The 17,837-nt window shown below is 55.0% G+C and overlaps 7 protein-coding genes across 7 annotated transcripts; 3 read left to right on the top strand and 4 right to left on the bottom strand.

Annotated features, from left to right (window-relative positions):
* Positions 1 to 1,042: 1,042 nt before the first annotated feature.
* HMPREF1541_06270 (farnesyl-diphosphate farnesyltransferase) lies at positions 1,043 to 2,639 on the bottom strand (the record flags this gene model as incomplete). The annotated part of the gene is made up of 3 exons (XM_008720606.1): positions 1,043 to 1,225; positions 1,274 to 2,519; positions 2,572 to 2,639. The coding sequence occupies 3 exons, from the start codon at positions 2,637 to 2,639 to the stop codon at positions 1,043 to 1,045; spliced, it is 1,497 nt and encodes a 498-aa protein (XP_008718828.1).
* Positions 2,640 to 3,208: 569 nt separating this feature from the next.
* On the top strand, positions 3,209 to 4,796 carry HMPREF1541_06269 (uncharacterized protein; the record flags this gene model as incomplete). The annotated part of the gene is made up of 2 exons (XM_008720605.1): positions 3,209 to 4,537; positions 4,614 to 4,796. 2 exons carry the CDS (start codon positions 3,209 to 3,211, stop codon positions 4,794 to 4,796), a joined length of 1,512 nt encoding a protein of 503 aa, XP_008718827.1.
* A 1,797-nt stretch (positions 4,797 to 6,593) lies between these two features.
* Positions 6,594 to 8,660, bottom strand: HMPREF1541_06268 (uncharacterized protein; the record flags this gene model as incomplete). Its single annotated transcript, XM_008720604.1, has 1 exon — positions 6,594 to 8,660. One exon carries the CDS (start codon positions 8,658 to 8,660, stop codon positions 6,594 to 6,596), a length of 2,067 nt encoding a protein of 688 aa, XP_008718826.1.
* A 407-nt stretch (positions 8,661 to 9,067) lies between these two features.
* HMPREF1541_06267 (uncharacterized protein) lies at positions 9,068 to 11,035 on the top strand (the record flags this gene model as incomplete). The annotated part of the gene is made up of 1 exon (XM_008720603.1): positions 9,068 to 11,035. The coding sequence occupies one exon, from the start codon at positions 9,068 to 9,070 to the stop codon at positions 11,033 to 11,035; it is 1,968 nt and encodes a 655-aa protein (XP_008718825.1).
* Positions 11,036 to 11,239: 204 nt separating this feature from the next.
* Positions 11,240 to 12,916, bottom strand: HMPREF1541_06266 (acetolactate synthase, catabolic; the record flags this gene model as incomplete). Its single annotated transcript, XM_008720602.1, has 1 exon — positions 11,240 to 12,916. The coding sequence occupies one exon, from the start codon at positions 12,914 to 12,916 to the stop codon at positions 11,240 to 11,242; it is 1,677 nt and encodes a 558-aa protein (XP_008718824.1).
* Positions 12,917 to 13,643: 727 nt separating this feature from the next.
* On the bottom strand, positions 13,644 to 14,981 carry HMPREF1541_06265 (uncharacterized protein; the record flags this gene model as incomplete). Its single annotated transcript, XM_008720601.1, has 2 exons — positions 13,644 to 14,570; positions 14,628 to 14,981. 2 exons carry the CDS (start codon positions 14,979 to 14,981, stop codon positions 13,644 to 13,646), a joined length of 1,281 nt encoding a protein of 426 aa, XP_008718823.1.
* A 1,147-nt stretch (positions 14,982 to 16,128) lies between these two features.
* Positions 16,129 to 17,563, top strand: HMPREF1541_06264 (uncharacterized protein; the record flags this gene model as incomplete). The annotated part of the gene is made up of 2 exons (XM_008720600.1): positions 16,129 to 16,684; positions 16,743 to 17,563. 2 exons carry the CDS (start codon positions 16,129 to 16,131, stop codon positions 17,561 to 17,563), a joined length of 1,377 nt encoding a protein of 458 aa, XP_008718822.1.
* Between the last annotated feature and the right edge of the window lie 274 nt (positions 17,564 to 17,837).

The raw sequence follows: 17,837 nt of genomic DNA, 5'->3' as shown, positions 1-17,837 counted from the left end.
CTCCGTCCTTGTATGAACGCCAACACCGGAGAAAGGTCTCTTTGACGATCCCTCGGCGATGGCTGCGTATTTCCCTCTGAAGATCGGACTCGCTTGGGAAGTCGTATTGGATTCTAGGCATATGTTTTCGGTCGGCTGGCAGCTGATGAAGAGATGGAATGGGAAAATGCGCTTTTCGGCGGCTCCAGATTGTATCAGGGGGATGATCGAAAACCTTGGAGGGGCAGATTCTGTGAGGAATAGGCAATGAGAAAGACTAGGACGATGGCTACCAGGATGTAACGCTGGGCGAGACGTAATCCCGCCATCTCGTTGATGTAGTTGCCGTTAGTGCGGCGATGAGATTAGATTGGCATGTACGTAGCCACAAGATAGCTTCGATTCACATTGTCAGCGAGCGAGATCAAGACGAACTAGGCGCTCGTTCCTCAAGGATTGCATTGATACTCAGCTCATCACATTCGTAATAGGCGAAGCTCGGGAACGAGGTTCAACCTGACTGAGTTGTACCGTGCAAGATTTATCGGCAAAGGCAAAAAGTGTTTCACAAGCAACACAAGTTGTAGGCAGGAACCAAGCACTGTACGACTTCCAGTTATGCAGGGGTGAAATGCATCGGACTTGGCACTGAGCTGCCTCAAAGCTCGCTGACACGCATCCGTCGAAACGATGCGTGCTTTCATTAAGGGTCACGCAATATGAGAGATGGCTGGGCGAAGGGCGAAGCTATCATCGAGCACGGGCGACGAGTTCGGTATCCGTGCAGCGTACGGAGCCACTCTTGCATACCGTCAAAGAATCTGCTGCATTTTGTCTGGTCGAATATGATAAGAACACTTCATCGAGTATCTTGGAGTTCATCAATTGTCAGTTTCGAGCAAGGTTGATTTTAGCACTTCTTCGGCACAACAGCGGTTATTGGAGGAACCGAGTTGCAATTTGACATCCGTGCTGAGGGATCTGGGGAGGGGACGGAGAGCTCTGATCAGTGTTATGTGCATTAGGACAGTGTTATGCCTTCCAGTTGACCTTAATATGTGCGCTATAGCTCCTTCTTTATCGAAGATGCAGCCGATGCAATGGACGACGTGATAGCTTTTGCTGCCGAGACCACAGGAGGATCGGGATTGGGGTTGATGAGCTTGTTGTACAGTTCCGAGCCACCTTCTTTGAGTTGATCGATGACAAGGTCGAACCGAGCACCAAAGAGCCAAGCAACGCCAACCTGAACATGATTAGTGACATCCTGCACATTATTGAGCGGTGTACATACCATGATAGCAGAAATGATGAAAAGTGTACCGAACACCGCCAGTGAGAGCATGAAAACATCCGACGTTCCCATGCTTGTCGACTCCTGCCCTCCAGCTTGAGCCAGTCTTGCATCGGCACCTTCTTTCTGAGCAGCTAAGCTTTCCGGCGTCTGCTTGGGGAAGATGGACTCAATGAACTGCTCAACCTTGCCGCACGCAATACTGATCTTGAGGAAATTGGGGTCTTTGGGATTGTTCTTCTTGCGAATCGCGCGGATGTGTTTTCGGAACCGTTCACAAACCAGCTCAAGGTTCTGTGTTGACTCAATCATAATTTGACAGGCTTCTCCTTTCGTAATTTTGATGTTGCGTTCGAACATGGCGTAGTTCTGAAAGCACAGCTCCAGCGTCGCAATGGCCATGGTTTGAGGAATGGCGCAGAAATTGAACACGCTCTGCTCCCGAAGGCCGGCCAGGTAGAAAAGACACTCATCGGCGTGATTGAGGGCGTTCAAGACCATTTCGGACTGGCAGGCTAAGGCAGCGGCTTTGTGCTCGGGTTTGAAGAGGTCTTCGAATTTGTCAACATGCTTTCCCCAAATCTCCTTGGGCCAGAAGCTCCGTTTGTCGTCGAAATCTTCCCGAATGTCACGAATAATGTTGGTCTTCTGAAGGAACAAGCCCATGGAGTCGTGCAAGTTAGGGCGCTCGAGGAGGCGTGGATTTCCGAAGCCACTCTCAACAAACATGCGCGTCAGTCCCTCACCCACTAGACCCGCGACATAGTGGCAGTAGAGATCGTAAGCCTTGACGGTCTTGACACCCTCGTTGTTGAATTCGGCATCGAGGCAGTAGTCCGCCATGCCATTGCCCATCTTATCGCAAATATCCTTGATGACGTCCTGGTAGACCTGCTTCTGCTTCTTGTACTCCGCAATAACATATTGAAATTGGACCAGCAACTCTCGATCTTTCTCTTCCGGCCTATTGCCGTTGAAATTCCAGCCGTCGACCTCGAGCTTGTCCTTGAAATTGCGTAGTAGAGGTTCCTTGGTTTTTGCGTCGATAGACGTGTCGTCTTCAATGGTATCGAGACCTCGCAAGACCAAGTAGAAGAGGCATATCGGTATTAGGAGGTCTGGATGAAGTTCCTTAATGACGGACGCGAAACTGCGGCTAGTCAAGTCAAGAAACTCGAAGCATTTCTTCAGCTCGGGCGACTCTTTGGACTCGTCGCGCTCATGCACAGGGTTGTGCCAGACTTTCCTGCGTGTTTGTAAGCTTCCGTGCTCATTGCCCAGGACGGGTGTGCAAGTACCATTGAATGATCGACCTTAATTGCTGGACATGTACCAGGTAGTAGAGCACTTCGCTAGCCTTTGGCATCTTGATTGTGTCCCCGCAAGGCCGCAATTGGTGGTGGTGAGAGAAGGAGTGTAAACTGCAAATAGGGAGCGTAATGGTCTAGAAGTGGCCTCAAAGATCGGGAAGAGGTAGATGCGAGTCTTGATTACGCTCCGGTGGTCGACCGTCAACCTTTCTCTGGGCCGTCTCGCGTGCGGGCGTGGCAGATCCCCGGCATTGGGGAACTTGCGCGGCGGATCCGAATCGTCGCACTTTTTCTGACATAACCCTAACCCTGGCAGCGATACGCCAAGACGACGACAGCGCCGGCCAATCTGAATCTGATTTGCCAAGCAATGACTTCACTCCCGCGTGGCTCAGCCTGATCCTGTTCCACGATCAACACCGCAACTGCAAATAGCAGTATCCCGTTTGCTGCCTGACGCCTCCTCGGTTGACGCGGCTGCGATTTCGTATCTATTCCCCGGACAGTACTTGAGCGTTCTTGCCTGCTGCCTACTAGTCAAGAACATAGATTGCTATCTCTCTATCGCTGACGTGCCCCACCTACTCTTGTGCTTGATCGAGTTCCTCGACCCTCGACAGACACAATGGTGGTCGATACAGCCTACTACGATGCCCTCGGCGTGAAGCCCGACGCTTCCGAACTCGAAATCAAGAAAGCCTACCGCAAGCTCGCCATCACCACTCACCCGGATAAAAATCCTGGCGATGAGCAGGCCCACGAAAAGTTTCAAGCCATTGGCGAGGCGTACCAGATCCTTTCTAACAAAGAGCTACGCTCCCAGTATGACAAGTTTGGCAAAGAGAAGGCCATGCCGAACGCCGGCTTCGAGGATCCATCCGAGTTCTTCTCCATGATCTTTGGTGGCGACGCTTTCGTTGACTACATTGGCGAACTCACGCTTATGAAGGATCTTACCCATACCATGGAGGTCACTCAGGAAGAGGCGCAAGAAGCGGAGCTCGCCCAGCAAGCGGAGGAGAAGCTGAATGTACACGATGAGGCCCAGAAGACTGCGGCCGCCGAATCAGTCGGTGCAAAGGCTAAAGAGGCTGCCGCTGACTCCCAGCCCTCAACTTCTGCACCCCCGCCCCCATACGCTGCCGATGCTACTCCTGCCGATATCCCTGCTGCTTCACACTCGCCCGCTCCGCAAGCCGCTTCCGGTACCTCCACACCGCGCAGACAGTGGGGTCAGCAGGCTCTTATGGACAAGTCTGAAGAGGATGCTCGTATGGAAGCCGCTGGTCTGACCGAGGAGGAAAAGGAACTGCAGAAAAAGAAGAAGCGTGGTGGCTTGACTAAAGAACAGCGCGAAAAGCTCGAAGCCTATGAAGCCGAGCGACGGAAGAAGCGGGAGGAACGTGTTGATACGCTCTCCAAGAAGCTTATTGACCGCATCAGCGTTTGGACCGAGACCGACAAGGGCGCAGAGGTCACAGCAGCTTTCCAGGAGAAGACTAGGCTGGAAGTTGAGAACATGAAGATGGAGAGCTTTGGCCTCGAGATCCTACACGCCATCGGCACCACGTACCTTCAAAAGGCCACATCGTTCCTCAAGTCGCAAAAATTCCTTGGCATCTCTGGCTTCTTCTCTCGCCTCAAGGATAAGGGCACACTCGCCAAAGAAACCTGGACTACGATCTCCACCGCCATTGACGCGCAGCTTACCATGGAGGAGATGGCCAAGCTCGAAGAAGCCGGCGGTGCGGATTGGACGGACGAGAAGAAGGCCGAGTACGAGCGCAAGGTCACTGGCAAGATTCTTGCAGCAGCATGGCGCGGCAGCAAGTTTGAGATCCAAGGCGTGCTCCGTGACGTCTGCGACAAGATACTGAACGATAAGACTGTGAAGCTAGAAAAGAGGGTAGAAAGAGCGCACGCATTGGTGCTGTGCGGTACGATCTTTCAAAAGGTAAGTCGATTCCTTCCGAGAATGAGCCGGCTGAGGCCGTGCATCTGTGTGAAGCACAAACATTGACCTTTCGCAGGCCGAGCGAGACCCCGAAGAAGAAGGCGATTACATGGCTTTTGAGCAGCTTATGGCTGAATCTATGAGAAAGCAGGACAAGAAGGGAAAGCAAAAAGAGGAGACTACGAAAGCTGAGAAGGCCGAGAAAGAAAAGCACGGCTTCTTCCACCACCACGACCAGAAGACCGCCCCTCCGTCCTAGACCGCTTTCCCGTTCATCAAATCGGCTGCAGCTTCCTGGCACCGAACATTGGTAACTGTGACGCCATCGTCTGCTGCGGCCAGATAGGGTCTCAACTTCCAGAACCTCAGGGCAGACACGCCGGCCCGTGGGCCAGACATCTATGGTCTGGTTTCAGACGGTCTATCGCGCCCGAAGTGGCCGCGCAACGAGTCCGAACCAAACGCGCGACCGCCATCGGGTACAAGAATCGCCCCTCAACAGGGCGCCGTTCGCGGGGCGTGGCTCACAAGCAAGTCCCATCTGTTCAGCAAGGACGACGTTGCAGCACGTTGGATAATAGACTTGAGCCAAGACGCAGATTGTAGGTAGATGCATAGATTTGAGCGGCAGCGTCCCGGCGCCGCTTGTAATACGATGAAAGACTTCACGACTCCCACACCATCAGCCACTCTGCCTACTGTATCAGCAGCCGCGCTCGACGAGGATACATATCCACAGTCCTTCGTCTCAAGAGTCGACTGGATGTGGCATTGTGTCAGGCAGGCGCAACCCTCGAATACAACGGCCAACCGCTAGCGCGCCAGTGAACAGTTCACCTTTACAGTAGCCAGATAGGAGTCAGTCTCGTTCCCCCTCCCATGAACATGAAGCAGCGTGATGGCGTGCCCTGGGGTCAGAACAGTTGAAGTGCCACCGCCAGCCTACCTAGTTCGTTAGCTATATACAATACTTGGGCTCTCTATCCCCCTCTCCCTGACCGATCTACCCTTCAAGGGAATTGACTCGCTCACGACGACGACGTCCCGTTCCCTTCATGTCTACGTTTGAATGCCTGCCTAGGGTCTGCACATGCACAAGCTGTATATCCGTCGGCGAACGCCCAGCTCAGCTACCTGATACCGTGCATATCTCCAACCCACGACACACTTTCCTTCATCTTGACCTTGACCTTCATCTTGACCTTGAGCTTGAGCTTGGCATGCAAGCTCGCGGGGAAGCAATTCAGTGTTCACATCCACTACTACCCGCCCCGTGGGGCTTTTTAGGTCCTGCCCTCAATGCTCAAGCTCCGAATCGATCAGCCAAGCAAGGTCTAGACATGTGTATGTTTCTGCAACACCGCACTCAAACTGTAGGGTTAACTCGGCATGGGTCACGGACACGGACACGGATACGAAGCAAAGAAAGGTCACAGTGATAGGGAGACGTGGACGTTTGTCCTGACGGGAGGGCATTGCGAATTACTTCGGAATTGGAAGTTCTGGAGATTCTCATTCCGTCTTTTGTTTCATGTCCATGTCCTTGTTCGCGCACAAGCTGATCCTTCTTCTCTTTTGACTTGATCTTCTTTCCTGTATAGCGCAGCTTCCCTACCTTTTCCCATCTCTTCGCGAGCATCATTGAGTTGGGGGATGGTGGGGGGTATCGTACAGACACTGCGAAAAATGCAAATATAAACGCCAGCCAAAGCCAAGCCAAGCCAAGCTAATACAACACGGTGTATTGGTCGTGGCAGAAATCAGCAGTCTCAATAGAGGTGAGATATCCAATAAATAAGTTCGCTTGATAACAAAACACAGGGTTCGACACATGATTTGGGAGTCCCGTCCTTTCTCTTTCGCTTCATTCTTCCCCTCTCCTGCCATTATAGTCATTAGGTCGTGACGCGGTTGTAGTTGGTTGTGGAATAAACACAAGGGATTTCTGCCATGATTGTTGGCCTCCGGTCATGGTGGTGGGCAATAGCGGTCTATTCGATGTTCCAATAGCTGATATGGTTGCCGACGTCGCCCAACTGGCACCTCCACCCCGTCTTCACAACGACTCAGGATCCTGCTCTTGAAGCAGCCGGTCAAGTTCATCGAGAGCAGGCATGCTTTGGCTCTGTCCAGTGTCGTGAGATGGCGACTGATTCTGAGACGGTGATCCAGTGGTATCTTCCAGTATGGCGCTGTCTCTGCTGAGCGGGTTCTGACTGACCCAAAGTCCGCCCTGCAGCCAATCGCCGATTTCGACTCCAGGGCTCAATAGCCCTTTTCGCGCCTCGTCCCCTTCATCGTTATTCACCTCCGTCTCATCATTGGTAAGCACCCTTCCGCCGATTCGAACATCACCTATGTTCACACGATACTCCAAAGCTTTCGTGCCATCACGGATCAACTCATCCGTGCAAGTTAAGCAGCGTTTGATGCTTTGACTGAGCTTTTGCGAATCAAGCAGCATCTGCTGGTGCTTTGTGAGATCCATTATAAGGCGCTTTTCATCGCGTGCTCTTTGCCGGGCTCGTGTAGTCGGAGAGGTAACTCCAGAAGATGACTCGTTTGAAAATGCATCCAGATCCTCCTCGTCAAGCTCTTCGTCTTCACTATCGGAGAGTGAATGTTCAGAGACATCATCAAGTTCAGGAAGAGTGCCAAGGGTACTATTGCTGACATTCCGGCCTGAAGGTGCGAAACTCAGGCGACCAGAGCGTGACAGGCGCCGAAAACGACGGAGTTCCACATTTTGCTTGCGCAGCTCACGCTCGAGAGTCTTGTTGATGGCAAGTAGAGAGGAGTTGGAAATCTCCAAGTCGAGCACTTTACGCTCGCGGCGGGCTTGAGCGGCGGGGTCGGGTGGGTTGTTCGACGGTGGAAGAGGAGGCGATGTTGGCGGTAGAGCCCCTGTAGGGTCGGGGGCTGAGGATTGAGGAGCATTGAGCATTGGATCAGAAAGCGCTGCAACATCGCTTGGGCCTGAGCCAAGGCTGACAGAGCGTGGACTGGTCGAGTCCGGGGACGCAGTCGGTATCAGTAATGAGTCCAACGCGGTTGACGCGGCTCCCAGACCTAGGCGCTCTTCAAGTGTTGGAATGGAGATCGGTCGAGGGGCGCTTAGTTTTCTGGTGGGTGTAGAGGTCACTGAGTTGGCGCTCATTGACTTCCTGTGGCTCAGTTGCGGGTCTTTTACGTTGGATGCATTACTGCCTAGGCTTCCACGACGTTTATCGTCCAGAGGCGTTGCGACAGCCAGAGGCTTGCCTCTGACATCGTTGCCTTTCGAAGTAGGTCGTGCGAGCTGGGGGCCTTTGGCCGGGGACCTTGAGCGGGTAATTGGGCGCCCGGGTTTGCTACCGAGCTGTGGCGATCGAGCAGCTACAGAGGAAGCTGGTGTACTCCGGGGCTGAACTTCCGACCGAGCGCCCGACCTCTGAATGTTCGGTCGAGCTTCGCGGGCATGGAAGAATTTCTCGTCAACATTGCTGCCCGTTGGGCTGTGATGCGGTTTGCTCGAGAGTAGTCTGGGTGACGTGAGAGTCTCTGGTGGGCTGCCGACGTAGAAAAAGTGGCCGTTTGATTCTGCGGGTGGCTTTTCGTGGGCAGAGATGTGGTATGACTTCGCATCTCCAGCACGGAAAAACTTTGCATCATCCTGCTCATCGGCCTTGACCGTACTTCGTGCTCCGGATACTCTTCTGGGGACAGTATAGATCGGTGTGGGCGAATTTGTTGGGTTGTGAACATTGCCCAATGGCGTGGGAGTCGCCTGCACTAGTGGGCTGTGAATCCCTAGTCCTTGCTGCGAAGGAGTGGATTTCCCACTTCCATTCACATTTGGTCCAACACTTCGAGGCGCGGCGGCAGTCCTGGTCGCAGTCGGGGTATTCGAGGGCGATTCTGTACGAGACTTGCGAGCTGCAGACCGTGGTGTGATATTGCCATCGAGTGACGGAACATCCTCCTTACCCGGAGAAGGCTGCCGTACAAAGGCTGTCCGTTTCGCGGTGGCGTGGGAGTTGTGGCCTGCACCGGCGAGTTTTGGGGTCAAGGGGCTCTTGGTGGAGCGGAAGTTGGAACTGAGGGCGGGCGTGAATGGCTTCCCATTCTGTTTATCGGGGGGCATGCTAGGAGCGGGGGAATGCCGACGGTTCGGGATATGTGGCTGCTCGAGCATCGCTATTCGAGCATGGCAGGTCGAAAGTCGCACTTCTCATGTTGCACGGATGTTGTGCTGGGGGCAGTGACTGCGGCTCCATCGACCGTTTCGAAGATGTCAACATGTCGACACTCGCTCGCGGCTCGGCACGGCTGCATCGAGTCTAGCCTGCACGATGATGAATGCCAAGAAGTGCTTGCAGGAAGGCAAGACCGCGCGCGCTTTCCCCAAAACGCGCCCACTCAATTTGACGCGTTCTGCTGAGACCAGGCAGCTAAATCTAGTGACGCCGTAGGTCGCTGCTTACCACCACCTGCATCAACATCGACGGCTGCGGCAACTCAGCTACAGCAGAAGATGGCTACGGCACCACGATGACGCCCGAAGAAGCTGAGGCCATTCTCAAAAAAGCCACACAATCGAGCAATGATGACGCCGCCATTGGCCCCTCCGAAGAGGCTATCGTTGCCGCCATCGAGACTCTGCCCGAAGCCGAACAGCATTCACTCAAGCATCACCTGTTAGGTCCTTCATTGACAAAAGCTGGCCAAGATGGCGTGGATCAGAAGAAAGTATCGGAGATCATCTACGAAGCATCTAAAGGCTCGAAGTTCTTCAATAATGAAGAAAAGAAAGACAAGAATCTGACCAGCAGAATTGAAGGCATCCTCAAACGCAAAGCCGAGCTCGAGAGACTGGACCTCAAACATGAGCTGCGCAGGGCAGACGACTTCATTGCATCGCTGGAACTGTCTCGCGACCTTTCCCAATATGTCGTTCACATCGACTGTGATGCCTTCTATGCAGCCGTGGAGGAGATTGACCGACCAGAACTCAAACATGTCCCTATGGCAGTCGGTGTTGGTGTTGTCACAACGTGCAACTATGAGGCCCGGAAGTATGGTGTCAGGAGTGCAATGGCAGGTTTCGTGGCGAAGAAACTCTGCCCGGAGCTCATTAACCTGCCACTCAACTTCGACAAGTACACAGCCAAGGCCAAGGAGGTGCGCGCCATCTTTGAAGAATATGACCCTCGCTTCGAAAGTTCGAGTATCGACGAAGCCTACATGAATATAACCAACTACTGTGACACCCAGCACCTCGACCCCGAAACCGCAATTCAGCAGCTGCGAGAGGAAGTTCATGAAAAGTGCAAAATCACCATCTCAGCTGGGATCGCGCCCAATGCCAAGATCGCAAAGATCTGCTCCAACAAGAACAAGCCAAATGGCCAGTTCCGCGTACCTAACGAACGAGCAGCCGTGATGGCCTTTATGGATAGTCTGCCTGTGCGAAAAGTCAATGGAGTAGGAAGGGTACTGGAACGTGAGCTCGACGCCATTGGTGTCAAGACATGCGGCGACATCTACCAGTACCGTGCGTACCTCGATCGACTGTTCGGTCAAAAGACATATGAGTTTCTCCTTCAGACCTATCTCGGACTTGGCCGTACAGACATCCATCCGGCTGATGACTACGAGCGCAAAAGCGTCGGCACAGAATCTACCTTTCGAGACATCAGCACCAAAGAGGATCTCAGGGCCAAACTTCGCCATACTGCTGAGGAGCTGGAGAAAGACATGGCCCGCGTCGAGGTGAAAGGACGCACTCTCTGCCTGAAGGTCAAGCTGCATACATACGAGGTCTTCACGCGACAAGTAGTGCCTCCTAAAGCGGTCAGTGTAGCCGACGATCTCTACAATTTCTCTCTGCCGATGATTGCCAAGCTGGAGAAGGAGTTCCCAGGCATGAAACTGCGTTTGATGGGTCTTCGCTGCACCAATCTTATTAGCACGAAAAAAGACAATGGTGATTTCTTTAAGCCGAGGATTGCCAAGCAGCACCCCACAAACACCAACGGCAAGGGGAATGAAGCGGATGAGTGGGAAGTCTGGCCAGACGAAGAATTCGAAGAAGCTGCACGGCGGGAGCGACAGGACGAGATGGACGAGCTTGAAAGGCTGAGTCAAGAGCACGAAAAGAGTGGTGCAGACTGGCACGAGCCGTTCGGGCGGTACAAGTACAACAGCGCGCCTCCAACCCCGGAAAAGCACAAGCCACCAGCAGAGTCGGGCCGTGTTGAGGAATTATGGGAATGTCCTATCTGTGCTGTTCCTCAGCCCGCCAATGACCGCGATTTCAATGCCCACATCGATCTCTGCCTCTCGCGACAAACGATCAAGGAGGCGGTGGCAGAAGCTGCGCCGTCGGAGGAAGCAAAGCGATCACGGAGGAGTAGTCCAGAAGTGCCAAACCGTCCACGGTCAGCGATTGGCAAGCGAAAGGCCACGATCGCCGCCGAGGTGCAGGGGCCGAGACAGAAGAAGTTGTTTTTTGCATAGCACAGTATAGCATAGCGATACCCTGATGTGACACGAGCGCAGCGCCCATGAATGATAGACTAACAGCATGATGCTAATAATGAGACATGAAATTTTTGAATACCCAGCCACGGCTGCTACTGCTGCTCAGTACGACTTTTACCTATCTACCCGCCCCCCCTCCTGCAGACTCCCGAGCCTTTTGCCCACCCATCCAGCCCCTCCCTAGTTCCACTCATCCTCGATAACATGCTTCGCCAACTCGACATTCCCCCGATAATCGACCCTCACGTCCACGACACTGACACCCTCCCACTGCAGCGCCTCCCGCATCACCCCATCCAACTGACTCACATCCTCGACCCTGAAGCCCTTCGCGCCAAACGCCTCGGCAAACCTGACGAAATCGACGCCGCCCAGCCTCACGCCGCTGCTGCGCCCGTACTTCATCTCCTCCTGGAACTCGACCATGTTATACGCCTCGTCGTTCCAGACAAAGTGCGTGATATTGCACTTTTGCTGCACGGCGGTGCTGAGTTCCTGGCTGGAGAACATGAAGCCGCCGTCGCCGCTGAGGCTCACGACTTTGGCGCTTGCGGGGGGGGACTGGGCGAGGGAGGCGGCGATGGCCCAGGGGAGGCCGACGCCGAGGGTTTGTTGGCCGTTGCTGCAGAGGAGGGTGCGGGGGGCGTAGCTGTAGAAGAAGCGGAGCATGTAGATGTAGACGGTGCCGACGTCGACGGTGACGGTGGTGGTGTCGGCGAGGAGGGATTGGAGTTTGGAGACGAAGAGGAGGGGGTGCACGGGTCCGCTGGTGGCGAGGAGTTCCGGGCGGGAGCGCCAGGCGGTGTGTTGCGACTGGAGGGATTTGAGAAACGAGGAGCCTTGTTGGTCGGCGGTCGACTGTAGGTGGGTGGCGATGTGGTTGACGTTCTCGACGATGCTGCCGAGGAGTTCGATGGTGGGGTGGTAGTGCTGGCCGTAGTCGCTGGGGGTGTAGTCGACGTGCACGACGGGGAGCTTGCCGTCCGGGTTCCACACGTTGGCGTCGTACTCGACGGGGTCGTAGCCGATGGCGAGCACACAGTCGGAGCGCGCCAGGAGCTTGTCGCCAGCTTGGTTGTGGAAGAGGCCGACGCGGCCGTAGAAGAGGTGGGCCAGTTCGCGGCTGACGGCCCCGGCGGCTTGGAAGGTCTCGACGGTGGGGATGGGGAATTTCGTGAGCAGCGAGCGCACCGCTGAGACGACGAGTGGGGAGGAGGCGCGCATGCCTAGGTAGAGGACGGGGTGCTTTGCGTTCTGGATCATGTCGATGACGGCGGAAAGCTGCGATGTTGGCGCGGGTCCATAGCGGGGTGCCGCGAAGGCGGCAGATGGGAATGGAAGAATCTTGGACTTGAGCCTGGCCACGTCCGCTGGAATGGAGACGACGGCGGCACCTTTGGGAGAGGAGGAGGCGGTGCGGAAGGCGGAGAGGATGATCTCAGCGGCCTGATCCTCGACATCGATTCCTGTGGCGGCTTTGGCGGTGGGACCGAGGATCTCGAGGGCTTTCATGCTTTGATGAGTGCGCTTGGTGTTCATCAGGCGGGGCACGGAGCCGATTAGAGCGACGACAGGGTCGCCTTCTGTAGTTGCAGTGACGAGGCCGGTGGCGAGATTGGAGGCACCAGGGCCGCTGGTGGCGATGCATACGCCTGGAATGCCAGTGATGCGGCCCATGGCAGCGGCCATCATAGCGGCATTCTGCTCATGACGACAGACGATGAGCTTGATCTCGGGGTGGTCTTGCAGCGTATCAAAGATGGCATCGATCTTGGCTCCGGGGATACCGAAGACTACGCGCACACCGGCGGCATAGAGGCTGTCGACGATGATCTGGGCAACCTGGGCTTCCGCCATGGTGACAATTCTGGCCTCTTGGGACAATTTCGAAAGACCGTTGGGGAGAGGTTGCAGAAGGATGCCGGCTCCCAGCTGGGGCTGATGTCGGTGGGAGAGGTCCGATGAGTGAGCAAGAGCTGGAGTTGACCTATAATACTATCAAGTTATGTGAGCCCTTCGACAACGGTAAGCTCTGCGGACGAGGTCACAATAAGGCTCAGCCGTCTGTCAGGTTTATGTAAGTGTGCGTGGTGGTGGTTCCCTTTTCCGTATTGGTTGATGCAAGCATGACGCACGAGGTGAGGTTAACCTAGACGACCTCTCCCACATGCAACCCACCATTCCGCCTGTCGCCGAAGCGGGTCAGAACGGTGCAGAGCTTGTCGAGCTTGTCCCTGGAAGCTCTGGTGAGCCTCAAAAAGCGTGCTCATCGTCCTCCGGCCTGAACACCGACCCAGCAAGCGTGCGCGATATTGTGAATGATCCGAAGATACCCGGGTTACGCACGACTGAAAGCTGCAATCCGCATTGGGACGAGGGTCAGGCCGCTTTACACGTACTCACTTCTCACCCCGGAACGACATTGGCGGCTAGGCCTATCGGTGGATTGGTCTGCTAGTGTCGTATAAAGGTGAGCGATCATTCCAAGCCCTAGTCCGGCCATATAGATACTATTTAGCTGACTTGGCATTAAGAACTTGACCATATTGTCCTACTACAAGCGCACTTTAGGCACCAATTTGTATCACTCTTGCTCCTCCTTTCGCGTCTTATAGTCTGTGTAGCCCACTTCACGCTTACTAGTCGGCCCGTAGAATCTGCCCCGGTCATACATCGCGAGCTCCCTCCCCTGTCTCAACCTCTCCACCAAGTCTGGATTACTCACAAACCACCTGGCAAACACACACGCATCGACCGTCTTTCCCGTCTCCACGACTCCCCAACAGCTATTCTCATTCCACCCACCAGCACTCAAGATCGGAGTCGGCCCCAAGATCTTCCTGGCAAAGGAGAGATCAAAAGCCATCCCCTCGGGCCAACTCTGCCTCAAACTCTGACTCTTGGCGACATCGTCCTCCCTTGCCTCCACGAAGTGCACGTAGCTGATCCTGGGGAACCGAGCCCTGATCTCGCGCAGCAGGTAAGTATATGTCGCCCAACGATCCGCGTCCGCCATGTCGTTGTACACACCAAACGGAGAAAGGCGAATCCCCACCTTCTCCTCCCCGATCTCCCGCCCAATCTCTTCGATCAGCTGAAGCGCAAATCGACATCTCCCCTCAGGACCACCTCCATACTCGTCTGTCCGCTTATTCACGTTGGACTGGATGAACTGATCAACCAGATACCCGTTCCCGCCGTGGATCTCCACACTATCAAATCCACTCTCCATTGCCATGCACGCAGCACGCACGTAATCCGCCACCGTGCGGTGGATATGCTCTACAGCCATCGCAACCGGCGGGTGATCGCGGTATGCAACGAGTGAGTCTGCATACGAGACCCCCTTCGGCGTGAACGGTGGCGGGTACGGGTACTTCTCGTCGGTGGACCAAGGTGTCATTGATGCCGACACAGGCGCATGTCCTGCGAAATGTGGGATTGCAGCTCGGCCATGGTGTGTCAGTTGTGCATAGATGACTCCTTTCTTGCTATGCACTGCCTTCGTGACCTATCCTCACAAGACCGTCAGCAATTATTGCGAAGAGCAGGTCTCAGACAGATATACCAGCTTCCAGCCCCGCGCATGCTCTTCCAACCACATCCCAGGCACGCCTGGCATGGCTCCTGATTCCGGGCTCGGTAAGATACTCTCCGTGATAATCAGACCACCTTCAGTCGCGCGCTGGGCATAGTATTCCGCCACGAGCTCGTCAGCGACCCAAACCCGGTTCTGGTTCTCCGGAGTGCTCTCGCATCGAAGTGGCACGCCGCGGTTACGTGTCATTGGCGCCATCACGACACGGTGCTTGAGGGTAATGCCGCCATTAGCGATGGCGAGGGGTGTGAAGAGGGCTGAGTTGGCGCCGCGTGGTGATCGTGGGGGGCCATTGAGAGACTCTTCCGTTGAGGCTATGGACATTGTCTGTGTCAATGGCTTGTCGATGAGCACACAGTTGTCGAGGTCAGTAAGTTCAGATCCAAAAAGTGTTGCGCCAGGGTTCCGACCTGCGATAGACTCACATACTCCACCTCGGCCGCCGTATTAAGTTGGTTCCAGGGAGTTGACTGCCTGTAATAGCAGCATTGCGTCGGGCTTGCGATGCAGGTACTTCTGGAAACGATCGATACGGCTCGCTGGCATTGCTAGTGCCCGCCCTGGCAGACAACGTCGGCTTGAGATGCCGCTCCTCTGTAATTGACATCAGAGGTGGAGGAGATCAAACCTGTGGAAGAAGCTTCGAACGAGGCAGAAGTCGGGATTTCTAGCCAGGTGTAGTCACCTGCTGTACATGCTACGGTCATGGAGCTAGCTCCGCCAGCTATGCAGGCAGCTGTTGTGGACTGATAGACTGTCATCACGTCTACCACAACCCGTTCAAGATGGGATTCCGGATCTCAGACATTGCACAGCAAGCACTCAGTGCACCTGTCGGTAACATAAAGGTAGCAAGAGTCGAAATCAGAATTCCACAACGTTCAACTCCGAGCCTTGGCATTATCAACCAACCTTTGATCCGTTCTCCCCTTCGTCTTAGCCGTTTAGTACTTCACCATGCTAAAGTCACTTTGATATGCGTCTTCAAGCTGACTCAGAGCATGAGCAACAGCTGTGGTCCATACGAGAGCTCATGAGTCCGAGCCTGATCCAGCATGTCAGGACTCCGGTCCGTTGTTGTGAGAAGCGGGAAGGGCTTCCGACGCGGTGCCCGCTTCCGCACCTTCACCTCCTGGCACAGCGAGCGTCCCACAGGCCGCAACAACCCCACCGTCGCGAACTATGCCGCCATGTGTCGGACTGTGGCTCATGCTGGGCGCGCACGAGGCGCGAGGAGCGGCTCCTCGCGGTTCTTGCCCGACACGGATTGCAATTGCGTAAACCCGAGTGAGGTAGGACGACTGCGAATAGGATCGGCGCTGTCGCAGTCCTGTCGTCGTGATACTATGAGAGCCGCACTTACCGGAAGTTGAGGAACAGATAGGCTACCATACATATGCACGCCAGCAAATCTGCTTGCTCGTCCCGCCAGCCAACAGTTTCCCCAACGTCACTGACTAGCATTACCAACATGCCATCAGCCTTCTCAAACTGGGCGAGCTGCCTATGCTGCTTCTCCCAGCGAAGAAAACTTCAGACTGTACACGGCGTGTCGCCATGGACGCCTCCAGATCTTGAAGCTAAAGTACCAAGCGCTTCATCCCGATCTGTCGACTCTACGGACCAGGGAAAATCCGACACATCGTCCTTGTCGCTCGTCGAAGAACAGGCAGACGAGAAGATCGCGAAACTACTAGCAACACCAGATCCGATACCAAATGCGGTTGAAAAGGCAGGTCTTGAGAGATCCTTGATCCAACAGAATCCGGCAAACTCAGCATTGCTGGTAACGGCAAAAGGCCAGTACACCTTGACCGACAATTTCGACTTTCCAGCGCTTCAAAACCCGCGAGAAGTCATTATACAGTCCGTTGCCGTAGGGCTGAACCCTATCGACTGGAAGTCCGTCGACTATGGCTTCTGCCTCCCTTCTTTCCCGTGGATCACCGGGCGAGAAATGGCAGGCGTGGTGCATCAAGTCGGCTCAGAGGTAGTGGGAGTCAAAGTCGGAGACCTTGTCTGGACAAGTGAGTAGAGCGTCACACGACGAGATCAACCATGTCCCCAAAGCTGACATTGTCCAAGGCACATACTACCGCGACCGCCGCGCCGGCTGCTTCCAGCACTTTGTCACTGTGCCCGAACACACTGTGCTCCCCTTGCCCCCGAATCTGAGCATGGAGCAAGCTGCCACGCTAGGCGTTGCAGGCCTCACCGCCGCCATGACGCTGTGGCACTGGCTACAAGTTCCGATCCCTGCATCCTTATCCTCATCCACCATCGCCTCCACCACGCCACCCCAAGGGAGCGACTACCTCCTCCTGTGGGGCGGCGCCACAACAACAGGGCAGTACCTAACCCAACTCGCCACGCTAGCCCACATGAAAACCATCGTCGTCGCCTCCGCCAAGACCGAAACCCTCTGCCGTTCCCGCGGCGCCGCACACGTCGTCGTCCGCGACGGCAAGTCCGACGCCGAGCTCGTCGCCGAGATCCGCCACGCCTCGTCCAACGGGCGCATCACCCGCGTCGTCGACCTCGTGGGGCCCAAGACCGCGGCTCTGTGTCTACAAGCCGTCGCCGTCTCTAGCTCTGCGTCTGCAGGCGTGGAGCATGAGCAGGAGCATGCCGAAGTGCTGTTCGCGCCGCTCGCGATGATGGACGCCACGGACGCGGCGCAGGCGCCCGCTGCAAACGTGAGGATCTTGACGGTGGAAATGAAGCAGTTTGTTTTGAAGCAGGAATGTGCGGTCTATGCACGGAAGTTGAACGAGCTGGTGGGCCGCGGGGTGCTGAAGCCGCCGGAAGTAGAGGTTTTGGAGGGGGGTTTGGAGCTCGTGGAGGAGGGCTTGAGGAGGGTCAAGATGGGGGAGAGGGGTGGGAGGAAGCTGGTCGTTAGGTTATAGACATGGTTATACAGGCGATAAAAAGCAAGTATTGTTCTATGTTGCATGCCATCTTGATCTGAGGAATTGGACTCAGCCCTACCTATTTAACAGTCATGCCCGTCTGTGTCTGTTGCGTGCACGACCTTCTAGAAATCTTTGCCCATGCTGCGGCCAGTACTTGTACACAGGACACGATAGGTGAAGAACGAAAACGTAACAATGACTGGAATGGAAAGGAAATATTCCCTTGGAGCAAAGAAAACGTATTCCTACATCGATACCGTGGTCATGT

This window comes from Cyphellophora europaea (assembly GCF_000365145.1).
Source record: "Cyphellophora europaea CBS 101466 unplaced genomic scaffold supercont1.6, whole genome shotgun sequence".
In the NCBI taxonomy this organism is placed as follows: Eukaryota; Fungi; Ascomycota; class Eurotiomycetes; order Chaetothyriales; family Cyphellophoraceae; genus Cyphellophora; species Cyphellophora europaea.
This window is presented reverse-complemented; position numbering and strand designations above follow the sequence as displayed.